Source organism: Aegilops tauschii, chromosome 7, assembly GCF_002575655.3.
Source record: "Aegilops tauschii subsp. strangulata cultivar AL8/78 chromosome 7, Aet v6.0, whole genome shotgun sequence".
Taxonomy (NCBI): Eukaryota; Viridiplantae; Streptophyta; class Magnoliopsida; order Poales; family Poaceae; genus Aegilops; species Aegilops tauschii.
The window spans coordinates 54,235,619-54,253,292 of record NC_053041.3 but is presented as its reverse complement, the minus strand read 5'-3'; the positions used below and the strand labels follow the sequence as shown (position 1 = coordinate 54,253,292).

At 51.7% G+C, this 17,674-nt stretch overlaps 1 protein-coding gene across 1 annotated transcript; it reads right to left on the bottom strand.

Annotated features, from left to right (window-relative positions):
* Positions 1 to 15,736: 15,736 nt before the first annotated feature.
* On the bottom strand, positions 15,737 to 16,465 carry LOC109740092 (uncharacterized). The gene has a single exon (XM_020299123.1). It carries the CDS (start codon positions 16,463 to 16,465, stop codon positions 15,737 to 15,739), a length of 729 nt encoding a protein of 242 aa, XP_020154712.1.
* Between the last annotated feature and the right edge of the window lie 1,209 nt (positions 16,466 to 17,674).

Below are 17,674 nucleotides of genomic sequence, written 5' to 3'. Positions count from 1 at the left end.
CGCCCTTCGGTTGGCGAGGTGGGACTAAACACTGACCGCAACTAGGACCAGCCCTTTAGTCCCGGTTTGTGGTATGAACCGGGACCAAAGGGTGAGCCTCTGGTCCCGGTTCAAGCCACAAACCGGGACCAATGATGGTGGGCCAGGAGTGAGGCCCATTGGTCCCGATTTGTCCCACCAACTGGGACCAAAGGGGCCGGACGAACCGGGACCAATGCCCCCACGAGGCCCGGCAGGCCCCTGGCCGCACGAACCGGGACCAATGCTCACATTAGTCCCGGTTCGTGACTGAACCGGGACTAATGTGAATATTGCCCTGTGACCAAAGCCTAGTTTTCTACTAGTGCACAATCAAAGAATCAACGTTATGATAAGAGAGACTTTGTTGCTAGGAAGCACGGTAAAGAAAGAGAACCATGGGTTCAGAAACCCATGCCTTTTCCTCCCAAACCATCCAAGAAAAAGGATGATGAGGATTTTGAGCGCTTTGCTAAAATGATTAGACCTATCTTTTTGCGTATGCGATTAACTGATATGCTCAAAATGAATCCTTATGCTAAGTATATGAAAGAAATTGTTACTAATAAAAGAAAGATACCAGAAGCTGAGATTTCCACCATGCTTGCTAATTATACTTTTAAGGGTGGAATACCAAATAAACTTGGAGATCCATGAGTACCTACTATACCATGCTTCATTAAAAGAAACTATGTTAAAACTGCTTTATGTGATCTTGGAGCCGGTGTTAGTGTTATGCCTCCCTCTTTATATCGTAGACTTGATTTGAATAAGTTGACACCTACTGAAATATCTTTGCAAATGGCCGATAAATCAACTGCTATACCTATTGGTATTTGTGAGGATGTGCCTGTTGTGGTTGCAAACGTTACTATTTTAACGGACTTTGTTATTCTTGATATTCCCGAGGACGATAGTATGTCTATTATTCTTGGAAGACCTTTTTTGAATACTGCAGGGGCTGTTATTGATTGCAACAAAGGCAATGTCACTTTTCATGTTAATGGTAATGAGCATACGGTACACTTTCCGAGGAAACAACCTCAAGTCCACAATATCAATTCTATTGGAAAAATTCTATCGATTATTTTTGGAGGTTTTGAATTTCCTCTTCCTACTGTCAAGAAGAAATAGGATATTCTTATTATTGGGGATGTGCATATCCCCGTTGAGGTAACATAGTGTTATTCGAAATTTCTCCGGTTCCATGTTATTCGGAATGAGTTTGTTAACAAGACCTGATCAACCTTGTTAGTGGATTCCTTTTGATGAGCATGAGATGGATGAAACTAGAAAGCACAACCTTTTGTACCCTCTCTCTACTTTCTGTTATTAAGTTGAAATAAAGCAAAAATAGTATTTTTTCTGTCTGTTTTCTGATTTATCCGTGCAATATAAAAACACCCCGAAAATAAAAGTTCTCCAAATACCCTGAAAATGGAATATGATTTTTTCTGGAATATTTGAGAATATCTGGCACTGAGAACACAGCAGGGGGAGCAAGCACCTGGCCACGAGGGTCCAGGGCGCGCCCCCTGCCTCGTGGGCCCACGGTGGCTCCCCTCCACTTATTCCTGCACCCACACACTTCTTATTCCTCCCAAAAAAATCGCCATCCAGCTCAAGCACGAGTTCTAGCTCATTTTGCTGTGATTTTCGATATCCATGCTCAAAGCACCTCTCACAAAACTGCTTGGGGAGATTGTTCCTTGGTATGTGACTCCTCCATTGGTCCAATTAGTTTTTGTTCTAGTGCTTTATTCATTGCAAATTTGTGCTTCCTAGGTGACCATGTTCTTGAGCTTGCATGTAAAATTTATATTGTTCCATGTAGTTCTAATGCTTGATATAGGCTCTAGGCACTTGTAGGAGTAGTTGCTATCAATTTTGTTGAGTTTGGTTCATTTTTATTTGAAGTTAATAAAAATTTCAGAATTTTTCTGAAAATAATGAAGAGATTTTTTAGGGGCTCATCGAGGCGAACCTCGAAGGAAAAGCAAAGTGAAGCAGCACAGAGGCCCAAATATAATCTGCCTCGCACCGTGGAGGTTCGGCCGTGTGAATGGCCTTCCGATGATTTCTTGAGAGAAGCCGGGATTTATGATGATTTTTATGAATTGGCTAAGAATGCAGGCCTCATCGACTTCCTCCGCGACCAACGCAAACAATATCTCTTACTCACCAATACTTTTGTGCAAAACTTCTACTATTATCCTAAGTAATCACCTCCTTCAGTAGAGTTTCATTTATATGATGTGGTTAAGAAGATGCCACTAGATGAATTTTGCAAGGTTTGCAAAATACCTTTTGAGGGTAGTTTAGATGAACCACATCGTAAAGATGTGGATGGGTTTATTGACACTATCACTGTGGGGGAGACCTGGAAGGTTTTCGATGCAAGAATCACTAGCGTACATTTTCCTATTTTACGCTACTTCGCCATATTTGCTAGTCGTTGCTTAATTGGTCGCGGAAACTATGGAAACCTTAGTGTTCCTGATATTATTATTTTGTTCCATGGTTTATTCTGCGATAACACTGTTAGTATGGGCAGTATTATTGCCAAACGGTTAAGTCTGAACCGTACAAAGGGCCCCATCTTTGGAGGTATTTATGCTTCACGCCTTGCTGCACACTATAACATACCTATTAGGCACTATGAAAAAGAAGAAAAATTGCTGCCCACTGCTTATTTAGATTATAAGAGTATGGTAGCGCATGACTTTATTGTTAAGAATAGGGAAGGAGCGCTTAAATACAAATTGTTTTTTGATAAATATCACCCTGAGACTATTACCTTGCCTGCTCCCTCCTTGTTTAATTTATCTGAAGGTCCGTATCTCATTCCGTTGGCGGCCATTCATGCCTATCGGAACCCTACACCAGCCACGGAGCCGGAACCACAATTTGAACCTCCACGACAGTATAATTACCAGCGGGATCCGGAGATGATTGCCAACCAGTGGCACTCAGAGTCTTCTTCATCTCAGTACGATCCCGGCTACAACTATGGATATCCGCCAGGCCATCCATGGCAATAAACCAACTTAGGCCAAAAGCCTAAGCTTGGGGGAGTACGTATTTCTCACCGACATTACATTCATGTTCACACACACTCATTGCTAGATGTCGGTGCTCATACTCTTTCACTGTAATATCCTTGCTAGTTTATTTTCTTTTTCTTGCTTTCTTCTTGTGTGTTTGATAAACCTTAAGAAAAACCAAAAAAATTAGTGTAGCTTTTATCTAGTTTACTTTTCTTGCTGTAGTAGTAATAATTAAAAAGAAAACCCAAAAATATTTCCCGTTCTTCTTTTGCTTGTTGGGAGCTTTCCCATGTAAATAGTTTTATTTCTTTTCTTTTCCTTGGGGGTCGATAGGAGAAGACCATGATTAAATTGTTGAAGTGGCTCTTATATGCATTATTGTTGATTAAACCAAGAGCCCATATTGCCTTGTCTTCTCCTGTTTATTGAATGCTCGCAGATTCCAGCTTAGTCCAATGCACGTGCACTCTTATTATTTTCACATCGTTCGGTCATGCAAGTGAAAGGCAATTATGATGATATATGATGGACTGACTGAGATGAGAAAAGCTGGTATGAACTCGACCTCTCTTGTTTTTGTAAATATGATTAGTTCATCGTTCCTGATTCAGCCTATTATGAATAAACATGTTTGCAATGACAATTAGAGATCATGGTTGCTTGTGCCATGCTTGATTAGCTATGAGTTATAGTGGTTTATCTTGCGTGCCAACATGCTATTAAAATGGTTGTGATGTGGTATAGTGGGGAGGTATCCTCCTTTGAATGATTTAAGTGACTTGACTTGGCACATGTTCACACATGTAGTTGAAACAAATCAACATAGCCTTCACGATATTTATGTTCATGGTGGATTATATCCTACTCATGCTCGTACTCAATGTTTATTAATTTTAATGCATGTTCATGACTGTTGTCGCTCTCTAGTTGGTCGCTTCCCAGTCGTTTGCTAGCCTTCACTTGTACTAAGCGGGAATACTGCTTGTGCATCAAATCCCTTAAACCCCAAAGTTATTCCATATGAGTCCACCATACCTTCCTATATGCTGTATCTACCTGCCGTTCCAAGTAAATTTGTCTGTGCCAAACTCTAAACCTTCAAATGAAATTCTGTTTTGTATGCTCGAATAGCTCATGTATCAACTAGGGTTGTCCGTATCTTCCATGCTAGGCGGGTTATTCTCAAGAGGAGTGGACTCCGCTCCTCACTCACGAGAAAATGGCTGGTCACCGGGATGCCTAGTGCCATGCTTTATGCAAACTAAATCAAAATAATTGCAAACAAAACTCCCCCTGGAACTGTTGTTAGTTGGAGGCACTCGTTGTTTCGAGCAAGCCGTGGATTGATGCTTGTTGGTGGAGGGGGAGTATAAACTTTACCATTCTGTTTGGGAACCGCCTATAATGTGTGTAGCATGGAAGATATCGCCATCTCTTGGTTGTTATGTTGACAATGAAAGTATGCCGCTCAAAATATTATTTATCTCTATTTCAAAACCGAGCTCTGGCACCTATACAAATCCCTGCTTCCCTCTGCGAAGGGCCTATGTATTTACTTTCATGTTGAGTCATCACCCTCTTATTAAAAAGTACTAGCTGGAGAGTACTGCTGTCATTTGCATTCATTATTATTAATTTATATTGGGTATGACTATGACTGGATCTCTTTTACCATGAATTACAATGTCTAGTCAGTCCTTGATCTTTAAAGGTGCTCTGCATTTATGTTTTGCGGTCTCAAAAAGGGCTAGCGAGATACCATCTTGTTATATCATATCATGATTGTTTTGAGAAAGTGTTGTCATCTGAGATTTATTATTATTGCTCGCTAGTTGATTATTCCATTGATATGAGTAAACATGAGACCAAAGAGTTATTTTAGAATGTGGTTAGTCATAATCTTTGCTGAAAACATGAATGCTGGCTTTACATATTTACAACAAAAAGAGCAAACAGAGTTTGTAAAAGTTTTTCTTTATCACTTTCAGTTTATCAACTGAATTGCTTGAGGACAAGCAAAGGTTTAAGCTTGGGGGAGTTGATACGTCTCCGTCGTATCTACATTTCCAAACACTTTTGCCCTTGTTTTGGACTCTAACTTGCATGATTTGAATGGAACAAACCCGAACTGACGCTGTTTTCAGCAGACTTTCCATGGTCTTATTTATGTGCAGAAACAAAAGTTCTCGGAATGACCTGAAACTCCACGGGTTGAGTAGCCATGTTAGGTTGTACTATACTACACAGGCCTTTTTTTCAACATCAGCAATGCAACTGGGCCGACAGTTGTACACAATATCCGGGTCAACTTGTTATTCTCCGCCCCGCTAGGCTGCAAACTTTCCTAGGAGGTATGCATTAGGCTTAACAAGAAAATGGACTTTAAGAAATAATAAATGGGATGTAATTATATTAACTGGGCAGTAACTATAAAAAATGCACCAAACGTGTAATTAGTTTAAAAAATATCTTACTATTGGAATTTGAAAATTTTAATTTCATTACTTGTTGCGCGCGCAATATTTCGTTGGATTTTAATATAATACAAATTTATTTGAAATTATATTTAATCTGACTAGAAATTTCAGATAAAAATATTTCGAGTCCCACAAAAATGTGGGATTTTTTTTGAATTTTGTTTTGAGCGGTTGGTTGAAATTATTAATCGTTATCCTAGCTAGAAAGTGGCCTGTACTTTTAACAAACTGTAAATGGGTTGTAGTAAATTCCATTAGAATTAAAAAATGGGCTGTACATTCTTACAAATCGCAAATGGGTTATATGTTCTCTGCCACACACTTGTGGGCCTTCTAAGTTCACGCGTCCCCTAAAAAAACTAAGTCGACGCGTATGCAAGGCTTTGTCAACAACACACGGTTCCGGCAGCTGTGGCCGTTGGATGTCCATCCAACAGATGTCGTGCTTCTTCTTCAATCTCGGATATTCTTGCTTCAGCCGCCCAAAAAATGATTCCCCCCCTTACATATGGGGCGCACCGTTTCAGAGGCTGACTTGTGGGCCTACTAAGTTGACGTGTACCAAGGGCTTTGTCAACTTAGTCAATATAAATGATTCTAGCTGCAGTGATCGTACAATGTCCATCCAACAACCGTAGTGCTTCTTTAACCTCTGGTCTTCTTGGTCCAGCCGCCGAAAGCAGCGCCGGTGGTGCCGCGTGCTCCTACCTCCCGTGGATGGCTGTGATGCCGCGGAGGCCTCACCGCCCCCTACTACTCCCACCGCTGGCCAGGCCATCCCTCTACTCATTCACACACCCTATTATTCTGCGGTGACGACGGCCTCACACCGCAGCCGAACCAGTGAACCCTCGTACTCCTCTCCGTGCGGGCTTCCACTGCCGCGTCTTCCCCGGCTCCGCGTCGTCCCCTTCCTAGGCCTCGCCGTCCACCGCCCTGGTGCTCTCGGCGCGGCGTGGTCAACATGGTCGAGGAACGGCTTCCATCGGACGTGGACTGTACGTGGAGAGGCTGACAGCTGGGTCCACGACGGCAGCAAGGAAGTGCCTCCTTATTACGCGGAAAATAATGATTCCTCCACCTGACACCAGGGACCCACCGGACGGCCGCCGTATTTCACAAAAAAAACGTTTCCCCCCTGACTGCTGGGACCCACCGGATGGGCCACCGTATTGCGCGAAAAAAACATTCCCCCCGCTGTCAGCTCGGACCCACCGGAAGTGCCTCCTTATTACGCACAAGAAAAAATGAATACTCCCACTGCTAGTTGGAACCCACCTTGGTGGGAGGCTGACTTGTGGGCCTACTAAGTTGACGGGGGACGGAGTGCTTTGTCAACTTAGTCAATATGAACGATTCTAGCTCCAGTGACCATACGATGTCCATCCAACAGCCGTAGTGCTTCTTCAACCTCTGGTCTTCTTGCTCCAGCCGACCAAAGCAGCGCCGGTCGTGCCGCATGCTCCTGCCTGCCGTGGCCGGCTGTGCTGCCGCGGAGGCCTCACCGCCCCCTACTATTCACACCGCTGGCCAGGCCATCCCTGTACTCACCCACACCCCCTGTTATTCTGCAGCGACGACAGCCTCACACCGCAGCGAACCAGTGAACAATCGTACTCCTCTACGCGTGGGCATCCACTCCCGCGTTTCCCCGGCTCCGCGTCGTCCCCTTCATAGGCCTCACCTTCGTCCACCGCCCTGGTGCTCTCGGCGCAGCGTGGTCAACGTGGTCAAGGAATGACTTCCATCAGACGTGGACTATATGTGGAGAGGCTGACAGCTGGGTCCACGGCCGCAGCAAGGAAGTGCCTCCTTATTTCGCGCAAAATAATTATTCCTCCACCTGACAGCGAGGACCCACCGGACGGGCCACCATATTTCATGAAAATAATTTCCCCCTGACTGTTGGGACCCACCAGCTACATCTTCGCACGGTAGGAAGTGCGTCCGGGCAGAAAAAAAAAACGATTCGCCCCCCTGACTTCTGGGACCCAGCAGCTACATCTTCGCACGCAAGGAAGTGCCTGACAGTCGGGACCCACCTGGTCGAAGCGTACGTAGCGTTGTCATTTTGGTCGCGAACGTGTACGTACATACTGGTCGATGTAGAGGCGCGCACGTGTCGTAGTAGAGGCACGCACGTAGCATGTACACGTACGTACAGCGGTCAGGGTGCAAGAAAGTAAATACGGCCACGTACGTACATACGGGCGGGGTCTCGAATGCCTACTCGCGCGTACGTACGGCCAGGGCTCGTGTACATGGCTGGGTCGGAACGGAGAAACTGCGTCATCGCCGTGTTCATGGGGAGGCAACGGAATGCGTCGTGTTCATCGGCAGGCAACGAAACGCGTGGGAGCCAACTGGCTTGGACGGAACAGCCGATGGAAACGAGGCCTGGCATACCGCAGAATGGAGGAAACGACCTTGTGTTCGACCGGCCACGTTATAAAAGGGATCCTGTTCATCGGGAGGGGTCTGGCGTACCGCGAAACGGAGGAAACGGACCTCCTACGGTCGAAACGGGGGTCCTGTTCATCGGGAGGGGTGTGGCCTACCGCAAAACAGAGGAAACGGACTTGTGTTGGAGCGCTACGGTCGAAACGGGGGTCCTGTTCATCGGGAGGGGTGTGGCGTACCGCAAAACAGGACTCCACGGGATACTGTTCATCTCCACCGTCGACCCGCTCCAGCCTCCACGGGCTACTGTTCATCCACCGTCGACCTCCTCCAGCCTCCACCTGCGACTGTTCATCCACGGGCTCCTGTTCATCCAGCCTCCACTGCGCGCTACTCCACCGGCTACTGTTCAACCAGCCCTCTCCATGGGCTCCTGTTCAACCACCCCTCCACGGGCTACTGTTCATCCAGCCCTCCACCGTCTATTGTTCATCCAGCCCTCCACGGGGTGGTCTTGTTCTGTCAGATGTGGGGTTCTGGCAAAACCCTTAAGGTTCGAACTCTGGGGTGCGCGTGAAGTTCTTTCCCTCCTACCGATCCACGCCCTAGCTTGCTAAGATCTCGCGGACGAACTCGACGAACTCGCAACACAGAAAGACACGAGATTTATACTGGTTCGGGCCACCGTTGTGGTGTAATACCCTACTCCAGTGTGTGGTGGTGGATTGCCTCTTGGGCTGATGAAGAACAATACAAGGGGAATAACAGCCTCCTGAGGTTGAGGTGTTCTTGTGCTCGGTGAACTTGTGGGTGTGAGGACTCGATTAGTTCAACCTGCCTCTACTGTGGTGGCTAGCTCTACTTATATAGGCCCTGGTCCTCTCCCCAAAATATTGAGCGGGAAGGGAGCCAACAACGGCGGGGAAATTTGAAAGGGGATAGCTAGTACAAGCTATCCTGACAAAAGTGGTCTTCGCCTGCAAAAGGCTCTGGTGATGACGCCGTCTTGGGCTCCATGGTGACCTCCATCTTGCCGTCCTGCTGGGCTCGGTCTCGTTGCACCGATATGGTAACCTTTGCCTGACGTCTCGGTACTCCGCGCCTACGCTTGCCCCCTTAGCACCAAAGAGGAAACAAGGACGCCGCGTGCGCTGGCGCCCGCCTGGCGCCCTCCTGGTGTCGATCATCATGGCTCACGTCACAGGAGCCTCGCGAGGTTTGCCCCGCCTTGATATCTCCGCTCCTCGTGAGCCTGCGTGGAGAGGCAGCTCCTGAGGAGGTCTTGCGTCGTCCGCCTCGCGAGGCTTGGCCCCTCGCGAGGGTCTTGAATGCCTTGTTGATGAAGATGGGCCATACAGGCCTGCTAGCAAAGCCATGCCGTGGGCCGCAGGCAGGCAAGTCTGGGGACCCCGTTCCCAGAACACCGACTGTAGCCCCCGGGCCCAAGGTGCGCTCGGGCTTGGCTTCGAGGCGAAGCCAAAGGTCAAGCACGGAGCACCGCGGGCCCCAAAAGCCTGCAACCTCGGTTGACGCTTGGCGATTGATTGGACGTGGGCATGTCCACTTCCCACGCTGCCTCGGCAACTGCCCGGCTTGACAAGTCCCTGCGAAGAATCAGGAAGTACCCCGTGGGGGTGTGTAAAGGGTATGTAATGTCTTTTGCATATGTATTCCCCGTTATGAAAATTTGCGAACGCATGTCCTGTTCAGGCTCGGTCTCCCCTTTCCAACCTCGCGATAGCTTGTTGCTCTACGCTGACAGGTCCCAGTCCCCAGGCAGGCTGCAGCCGTTGCTGGTATGCAAGGTCGCGTGCCATGGTCAAGGCCAGGTGGTGAGCGGCCCAAGGTCCAGTAAGAGCCCCTGAGGCGCGATGCTCAGGAGGTCCCCTTTAGCGCTCAAGCAGCCATGGTAAGGCAAGAAAGGGAGGCGACGTGGCCGCAACAGGGATCCGGCGAGCGCAACCACCTAGGCTCCAACGACTAGCCAATCTGAACGTGAGACTTATCTTGCCAATTCCGAGTCGATTCCTTGTGGTGCGCTGGGCCTGTGTGCAACTATCCACAGCGTAGCTAGGTTAGGCGCGTACGGGTCCTCCCCCTTCCAATGCTTTCCTTCGTGCTCTATGTCCTCAGGTCCCGGCCCTCGAGCGAGCTCAGCCGCCGCTGGTATGCCAGGTCGTGATGCCATGGTCAAAGCCAGGGGGTGAGGGCTGGAGAGCCAGTAAGAGCTCCTGAGTCGCGATGCTCAGGACCCCCCTTTTAATGTGCAAGCGGATTACATGGAAGAGGTGGGAGCTCGCGGTGCCGCCTGGTGCTATCCTCGTGATATTCCTGCAAACCAGCACAAGGAGAAACACGGTTTTGCCATTATGGTTGCCAGCCTGCCGCTGGTTGCTCCGTGAGGAAGTGAAGGCACTGAGGGTCTGATGAGGTGACGTGCGCGGGGCGTGCCGCGAGCCAGAGCTCGACCGCTCAGTTTTGTCGATGTGGCAGGGACGGACCCATGCACCAGTGCCGTGCTTGTGGGAGGAGGCCCCGTGGGAGGCGACGATCGACTGGGTGGTAATCGGGTAGGTGACAATCATAGGTAGATTAAGCATGGAAGGAAAATCAGCTTTGGTAAATGCAGAGAGATACATGCTACTGGGTCAGGCCCGAGCGCCTTGGGGATGATGCAGCCCGAGGGGCGCCCCAAGCAAGGTAAGCTAAAGACATAAGCAAAAGGGATACATGCCACAGGGACAGACCCGCGCGGCCTGGGAATAATGCAGCCCGAGGGCGCTCCCAGCTGAACGAACTTGGGAAATGTCACCTGGTTCTGTTGACGAAGGAGAGTTGGGGTAGCTGAAGGTACGCGTCGAAGGAATGGCTCCTCACGAGCCACCGGGGCCCTGAGCCTCCAGAAGCTCTGGGGGCTCAGGTGGTTCCCTGAAGACCATCTCCATCTCTGCCAGGATGGCGTGGTACCTGGCCTCCTGAGCCGCCAGGACACGCCGCATGTCGCGATGATAGACTGACGCCACGCTCGGCAAGCCGAAGGGCATGCGAACGTAGCTGTGTGGTGGGCCCTCGCAACGGCCCACACGCGAAGGCCAGAAAAGCTCCTGAGACGCGCAGCCCGGCATCCTCGCCTGGATGGGGAGCTGCACCTGGTGAGCCGCGGTCGCCGCGCATGGCCCTTGCGTCTTGCAGTCCCTGAGTGGTCTTGGTGATGAACTCCTGAGTGGTGGGCACTCCTTGCCCTGTGTTCTCCTGAGGGAAACATGCCGCGAAGAACGCCTCCAAGTGGTGCCCAAGCGCCTCCCTCGTGAGGTTGGCAAGGTCTGAGGCCCTCCAGAAGAGAGCCGCCGAGCCCTGCCCGAGGAGGGCGCCGGGCGCGCCTTCCTGTGCGATGGAGGGAGGCGCCCCTGGAGCAGGCACCGATCCTGACGAGGCTCCAGCTGCGTCGCCACCCTCCCGAGGTCCAGCACGGCGCAGCTTCTTCTTCTTCTTGGGGAGGGCCTCAGGAGGGCCCTCGCCTTTCCTGTCAGGGTCGTCGATTGATGCAGCTTGGAAGGCGCTCTCGAGGGAGCACACCGCATCTCTCTCTTCACATGGGACCGTGATGATTCCGCCGCTTCTCGGCATCTTGAGGACGTTGTAGCCGTGGTGGGTCACCGCCATGAACTTGGCCAGGGCCGGATACCCGAGGATGGCGTTGTATGGGAGGCGGATGTGCGCGACGCCGAAGTCGATGAGCTCGGTGCGGTAGTTCTTGCGTTCCCCGAAGGTGACAGGCAGGCGGACCTGCCCTATCGGTGTGGTGGAACCGTCGGTCACTCCTGAGAAAGGCTTGGTAGGCTGAAGCTGCTCATACGGGACTTGGAGGTTACCGAACGTGTCAACGGACAGGAGATTGAGCCCTGCGCCGCCATCGATGAGGGTCTTGGTAACTTGCACATTGCTGATGACTGGTGAACAAGGCATCGGGAGGGCGCCAGCGATGGCTGCGCACTTGAGCTAATCTGCCGAGTTGAAGGTGATGGCGCACTAGGACCACCTGAGCGGGCGCGTGGCCTCGAGCTTGGGAAGAACAACATTCACTTCACGAGCGAACTGTTTGAAGATACGCTGCGAGGCTGGGGCCTGAGCGCCGCCCAAGATGCAGGCGATTGCACGCGGCTCCTGGAAGCCCCCAGCCCCCTCGTCTTGATGGTGATCGTCGTTCCTTCTTGGTGGTGGCGGAAGTGGGGGAAGACCGGCGTTGCCCTGAGGACGATCCTCACGAGGCTGGTCCCTCCAGGCGGCCTCGCGACGATGATATTGCCAACGGTCCTCACGAGGCCTGTCGCGCCATTCCTGGAGCGGGCCACGGTCGTCCCAGCGTCCGCCTCCACGTCCTCCTCCTCGGCCATAGCCCCGGTCGCTGCGTCGGGGCGTCGACCGAAGTGTCCGTCGCGAATGGCTCTGAGTTCTTGACAGTCGCTGGTGTTGTGGGTGTTCAGGTTGTGGAAGGCGCAGAACGGTCGGCTGCCCTTGGATGACTCGGGCTGGCCCCTGCCTCGCTTGGTACCCGGCTCTGCGGCGAGCACGGCTGCTTCCTTGCGCTTCACGTCCTTGGCCTTCTTCTCCTCTGTGCCCGCAGCTGGCAGCTCGAGGACAGAGAGGCTCCCCTCCTCAGCTCTCGCGCACTTGGTCCCCAGGTTGAATAGCTCCTGAGATGTGCACAACTCCTCGTGGATAGCGAGCTCCTCCTTCATCTTGATGTCGCGGACGCCGTCAGAGAATGCGGAGATGATGGCCTCGTCCGTGACCTTGGGAATCTTGAGGCGAGTGTTGTTGAAGCGCTGGATGTACTTCTGGGGGGTCTATCCTGGTTGTTGCTTGATGCGACGCAGGTCACCCGCGGCCGGCGGACGGTCTCGAGTGCCCTGGAAGTTGGCAACGAAGCGGTCGCGCATCTCGTCCCAGGAGGAGATTGAGCCCCGAGGCAGGTTCAGGAGCCATGAACGGGCGCCGTCCTTGAGAGCCATGGGAAACCAGTTCGCCATGACTTTCTCATCGCCGTTGGCCGCCTTGATGCTCAGCTCGTAGAGCTGCAAGAACTCCGTGGGGTCGGCGGTGCCGTCGTAGCGAGGAGGCAGATCCGGCTTGAACTTGCCTGGCCAGGCTACGCTACGTAGCTCGGGGGTGAAGGCGCGGCACCGGCCGTGGTTGCCGGGGCCCATCTAGGAGGTGGAGCTTGGTCTTGGGGAGGCCCACGTGCCGCCACCGCAGGTAGCGCGTGGTCTTGGCGAGGCGACACGGGGAGCGCAGGTGCAGCTTCTCGCGGCCGAGGTATTTCTTGGCAGCTTCTCTCTTCGCGCGCGGGCACCAGGCGTGGTGGGTCACGCATTGAGGCCGCATGCCTTGGTACCAAGGCACCGTCTTGGGGCACAGGTGGTGGAGGTGCTGCATGAGCCACGTCGCCCGTGGCCGGCGGAGGGTGTGGTAGAGAGAGGGATGGCACCGGGGAGCCCCCTGCGGCGCGGACGAGCTCAGCGACGCGGTCGAGCCAGTCCTCGTAGAGGTCGTCGACCGGGCGGTAGCGCAGGAGCTCATTCGCCATGAGGAGCGCGGCCTGCACGTCCATGGAAGCGCGACGTGCGTGGGACGAGGAACCGGGTGGGGTCAGCGATGGAGTGGCGGTGCGGCCGTCCTGCCGCACCGATGGGTGCAGCGAGGACGCTTGCTGCTCGTTCCCCGCTGGGCCAGTGGCGGCGTTGGCGGCAGGCGACGGGGAACGACGAGGTGGGCCGCCGACGGGAGCCGTCTAAGCAACGCGGGCGGTGAGGGCAGCCCGGCGCTCAGCTCAAGCGCCACGAGCGTCCGCCATGGACACGACGGAGCGACGGAGAAACGGATCAATGGAAGGGAAGCTACGGTGCACGCCTACCTGGCGCACCAAATGTCGGATGTGGGGTTCCAGCAAAACCCTTAAGGTTCGAACTCTGGGGTGCGCGCGAAGTTCTTTCCCTCCTACCGATCCATGCCCTAGCTCGCTAAGATCTCGCGGACGAACTCGATGAACTCGCAACATAGAAAGACACGAGATTTAATGGTTCGGGCCACCGTTGTGGTGTAATACCCTACTCCAGTGTGTGGTGGTGGATTGCCTCTTGGGCTGATGAAGAACAATACAAGGGGAAGAACAGCCTCCTGAGGTTGAGGTGTTCTTGTGCTCGGTGAACTTGTGGGTGTGAGGACTCGATTAGTTCAACCTGCCTCTACTGTAGTGGCTAGCTCTACTTATATAGGCCCTGTTCCTCTCCCGAAATATTGAGCGGGAAGGGAGCCAACAACGGCGGGCAAATTTGAAAGGGGACAGCTAGTACAAGCTATCCTGACAAAAGTGGTCTTCGCCTGCAAAAGGCTCTAGTGATGACGCCGTCTTGGGCTCCATGGTGACCTCCGTCTTGCCGTCCTGCTGGTCTCGGCCTCGTTGCACCGATATGGTAACCTTTGCCTGACGGCTCGGTACTCCGCGCCTGCGCTTGCTCCTTAGCACCATAGAGGAAACAAGGACGCTGCGCGCGCTGGCGCCCGCCTGGTGTCGATCGTCATGGCTCACGTCACAGGAGCCTCCCGAGGTTTGCCCCGCCTTGATATCTCCGCTCCTCGTGAGCCTGCTTGGAGAGGCAGCTCCTGAGGAGGTCTTGCGTTGTCCGCCTCGCGAGTCTTGGCCCCTCGCGAGTGTCTTGAATGCCGTGTTGATGAAGATGGGCCGTACAGGCCTGCTAGCAATGCCACGCCGTGGGCCGCATGCAGGCAAGTCTGGGGACCTCCGTTCCCAGAATGCCGACATGTTCATCCAGCCCTCCACGGGGTCCTGTTCATCCAGCCCCAACCGGCTCGATCGATCGGGGTCCTATTCATCCAGAGGCAACACCACGGGGTCCTGTTCATCCACCCCGACCGGGAACTGTTCATCCAAACCCCCCAGCAACGCTCACTGTTCATCCAGAGGCAGCATCGATCAGCTCCAGTTAGCAGCAGTAGCGAAGGAATCGCTCGATCGGGTTCACTTAACAGCCATCGATCGATCGCTCGGGTTCAGTAACGCGTAGCCTGCAGTGCAATCGCTCGGGTTCAGTTAGAGCCCAACGCCTCGCTCGGGTTCAGTTAGAGCCGAACGCCTCGCACCCACGCGCGTGCGTGTACGAGCGAAGCGCACATCGCTCGGCCCCGACCACCCACCGTAACCGGGAACACCCTGATATTTTCCTCGCCCTCGCTTCTACCACGGTTTTTTCCATCATGGACGGCCCAAAGAATGTCATGCAGCTGCGTCTCCGGCCCGCCCAGGACGAAAAGCCCATTTTCTGTCATGATTTTTTGTCATAGAAGTAGGACCCCACCACATCTATGATGATACCGTGTTTTGTCACAATTATTGTCATAGAAGTGTCATAAGTATGACAGAAAAAAATTCGTTCAGCCCAAAATGTCACGGATGTGTCTTTTTTTGTAGTGATATCTGAATATCAGCTCTCTGATGAAAATAATAGCAGTGCTTGAATCAAGATTCTTGATAGGCTTGACTTCGATCCATTTGGTGAACTTGTCGACTGCTACGAGCAAATGAGTGAAACCACTTCTGCCGGTCTTGAAGGGCCCAACCATGTCCAATCCCCATACTGCAAAAGGCCAGACAAGTGGAATAGTCTTCAAGGCTGATGCAGGTTTGTGAGACAGGTTTGAGTAAAATTGGCAGCCTTCGCACTTGTCGACTATATCTTTAGCCATCTCATTTGCACGTGGCTAGTAGAATCCCGCTCAGTATGCTTTGGCTACGATGGTCCGAGAGGACGCATGGTGACCACAGGTCCCCGAGTGAATCTCATTTAGAATCATTCGACCTTCTTCTGGAGAGATGCAACGCTGAGCAACTCCGGTGACACTTTCCCTATAAAGTTGTGCACTTATAACCATGAAGGCTTTGGATCGACGAACGATCTGGCGGGCTTCATCTTCATCCTCTGGGAGCTCCTGCCTGAGCAGGTATGCGATATATGGCACCGTCCAGTCAGGGGTGATCACTAGAACTTCCATGATCAAGTCGACCACAGCTGGGACTTCAATCTTAGTCAGATTGGTTGAACTTATCTGTTGTGGGGGCTCCTCCGTGAAGGGATCTTCTTGAATTGACGGGGTGTGGATATGCTCCAAGAACACATTACTGGGGATAGGCTTTCGAGTCGAACCTATCTTCGCCAGATCATCCGCAGCTTGATTCTTGATTTGAGGTATGTGGTGGAGCTCTAACCCCTCAAACTTCTTCTCTCGCTTTCTTACTACATTGCAATAACCGGTCATAGCTAGGCTCCTGATATCCCACTCCTTCATCACCTGATTGACCACTAAGTGTGAGTCGCCATAGACCATCAGGCGACGGACGCCGAATGAAATGGCCATACGCAACCCATACAAAAGTGCCTCATACTTAGCTTCATTGTTTGAAGAATCTAAGTGGATCTGGAGCACATAGCTGAGCTTGTCACCCATTGGGGATACCAAAACCACTCCAGCACCGGAACCATTCAACATTTTGGACCCATGGAAGAACATAGTCCAATGTTGCGAGTGAACCTGAGTTGGTTGCTCCTGCTCAATCCCCTCGGTGAGTAAATCTGCTATTGCCTGAGACTTGATTGCTTTCTTTGCCTCAAACTTGATATCCAAAGGAAGGAGTTCAATCGCCTACTTGGCCACTCGACAGTTGCGTCCCGATTGTTCAGAATTTCAGATAATGGAGCATCGCTGATGACTGAAACCGAGTGGTCTGCAAAGTAATGTGCAACTTTCTTCGTTGTCAAGTAAATCACATAGACAAGCTTCTGATAATGCGGGCATCTTTGCTTGGATGGAGTCAAGACTTCAGAAATATAGTATACTGGGCGTTGAACTTTGTAGGCTTTGCCTTCTTCTTCCCGCTCGACCGCGAGCACTTTGCTGACAACCTGTCCAGTGGCTGCAATATATAGCAGTAGAGGCTCTTTGCTGATTGGAGCGGCAAGCACCGGCTGGGTGGAAAGCAGGGCTTTGAGCTCTTCAAACGCTGCTTCAGCTTCAGGATTCCACTTGAACTTGTCAGACTTCTTCATCAGTCGGTAAAGAGGTAATGCCTTTTCACCAAGACGTGAGATGAATCGACTCAATGCAGCCAAACAACCAGTAAGCTTCTGAACATCGTGCATACGCACGGGGTGTTTCATTCGCAGGATTGTGCCAACCTTCTCTGGGTTTGCGTCGATTCCTCATTCGGAAACGAGGAAACCGAGTAAATTTCCACCTGGGACTCCGAGTGTGCACTTTGACGGATTGAGCTTGATATCATATCTTCTTAAGTTGCCAAAGGTTTCAGCGAGGTCAGTTAGTAGGATGGAACATTTGCGTGACTTGACCACGATGTCATCCATGTATGCTTCCATGTTCGGACTGATTTGGGTGAGCAGACACTTCTGGATCATACGCATGAACGTGGCACTAGCATTGTCGTGGTTTTGTCACGGCAGATGTCCTAAGGAAAGGACTTAGTCGTGGAGCCATCGCTACGGGTTAGCTTAAAGGGGTTACAGCGGACAAGGGATGCAGAGAGTTTATACTGGTTCGGCCCCTTGCGGTGAAGGTAAAAGCCTAATCCAGTTGTTGTGGAATTGCTAGGGTTTCGATGACCAGGGAGCGAATACGCTGTGCCCGAGTCTCGAGTTGTTG

Excerpts from the sequence above, each read along its gene's own strand:
- LOC109740092 (XM_020299123.1), bottom strand. The coding sequence starts at position 16,465 with ATGGGTGACAAGCTCAGCTATGTGCTCCAGATCCACTTAGATTCTTCA.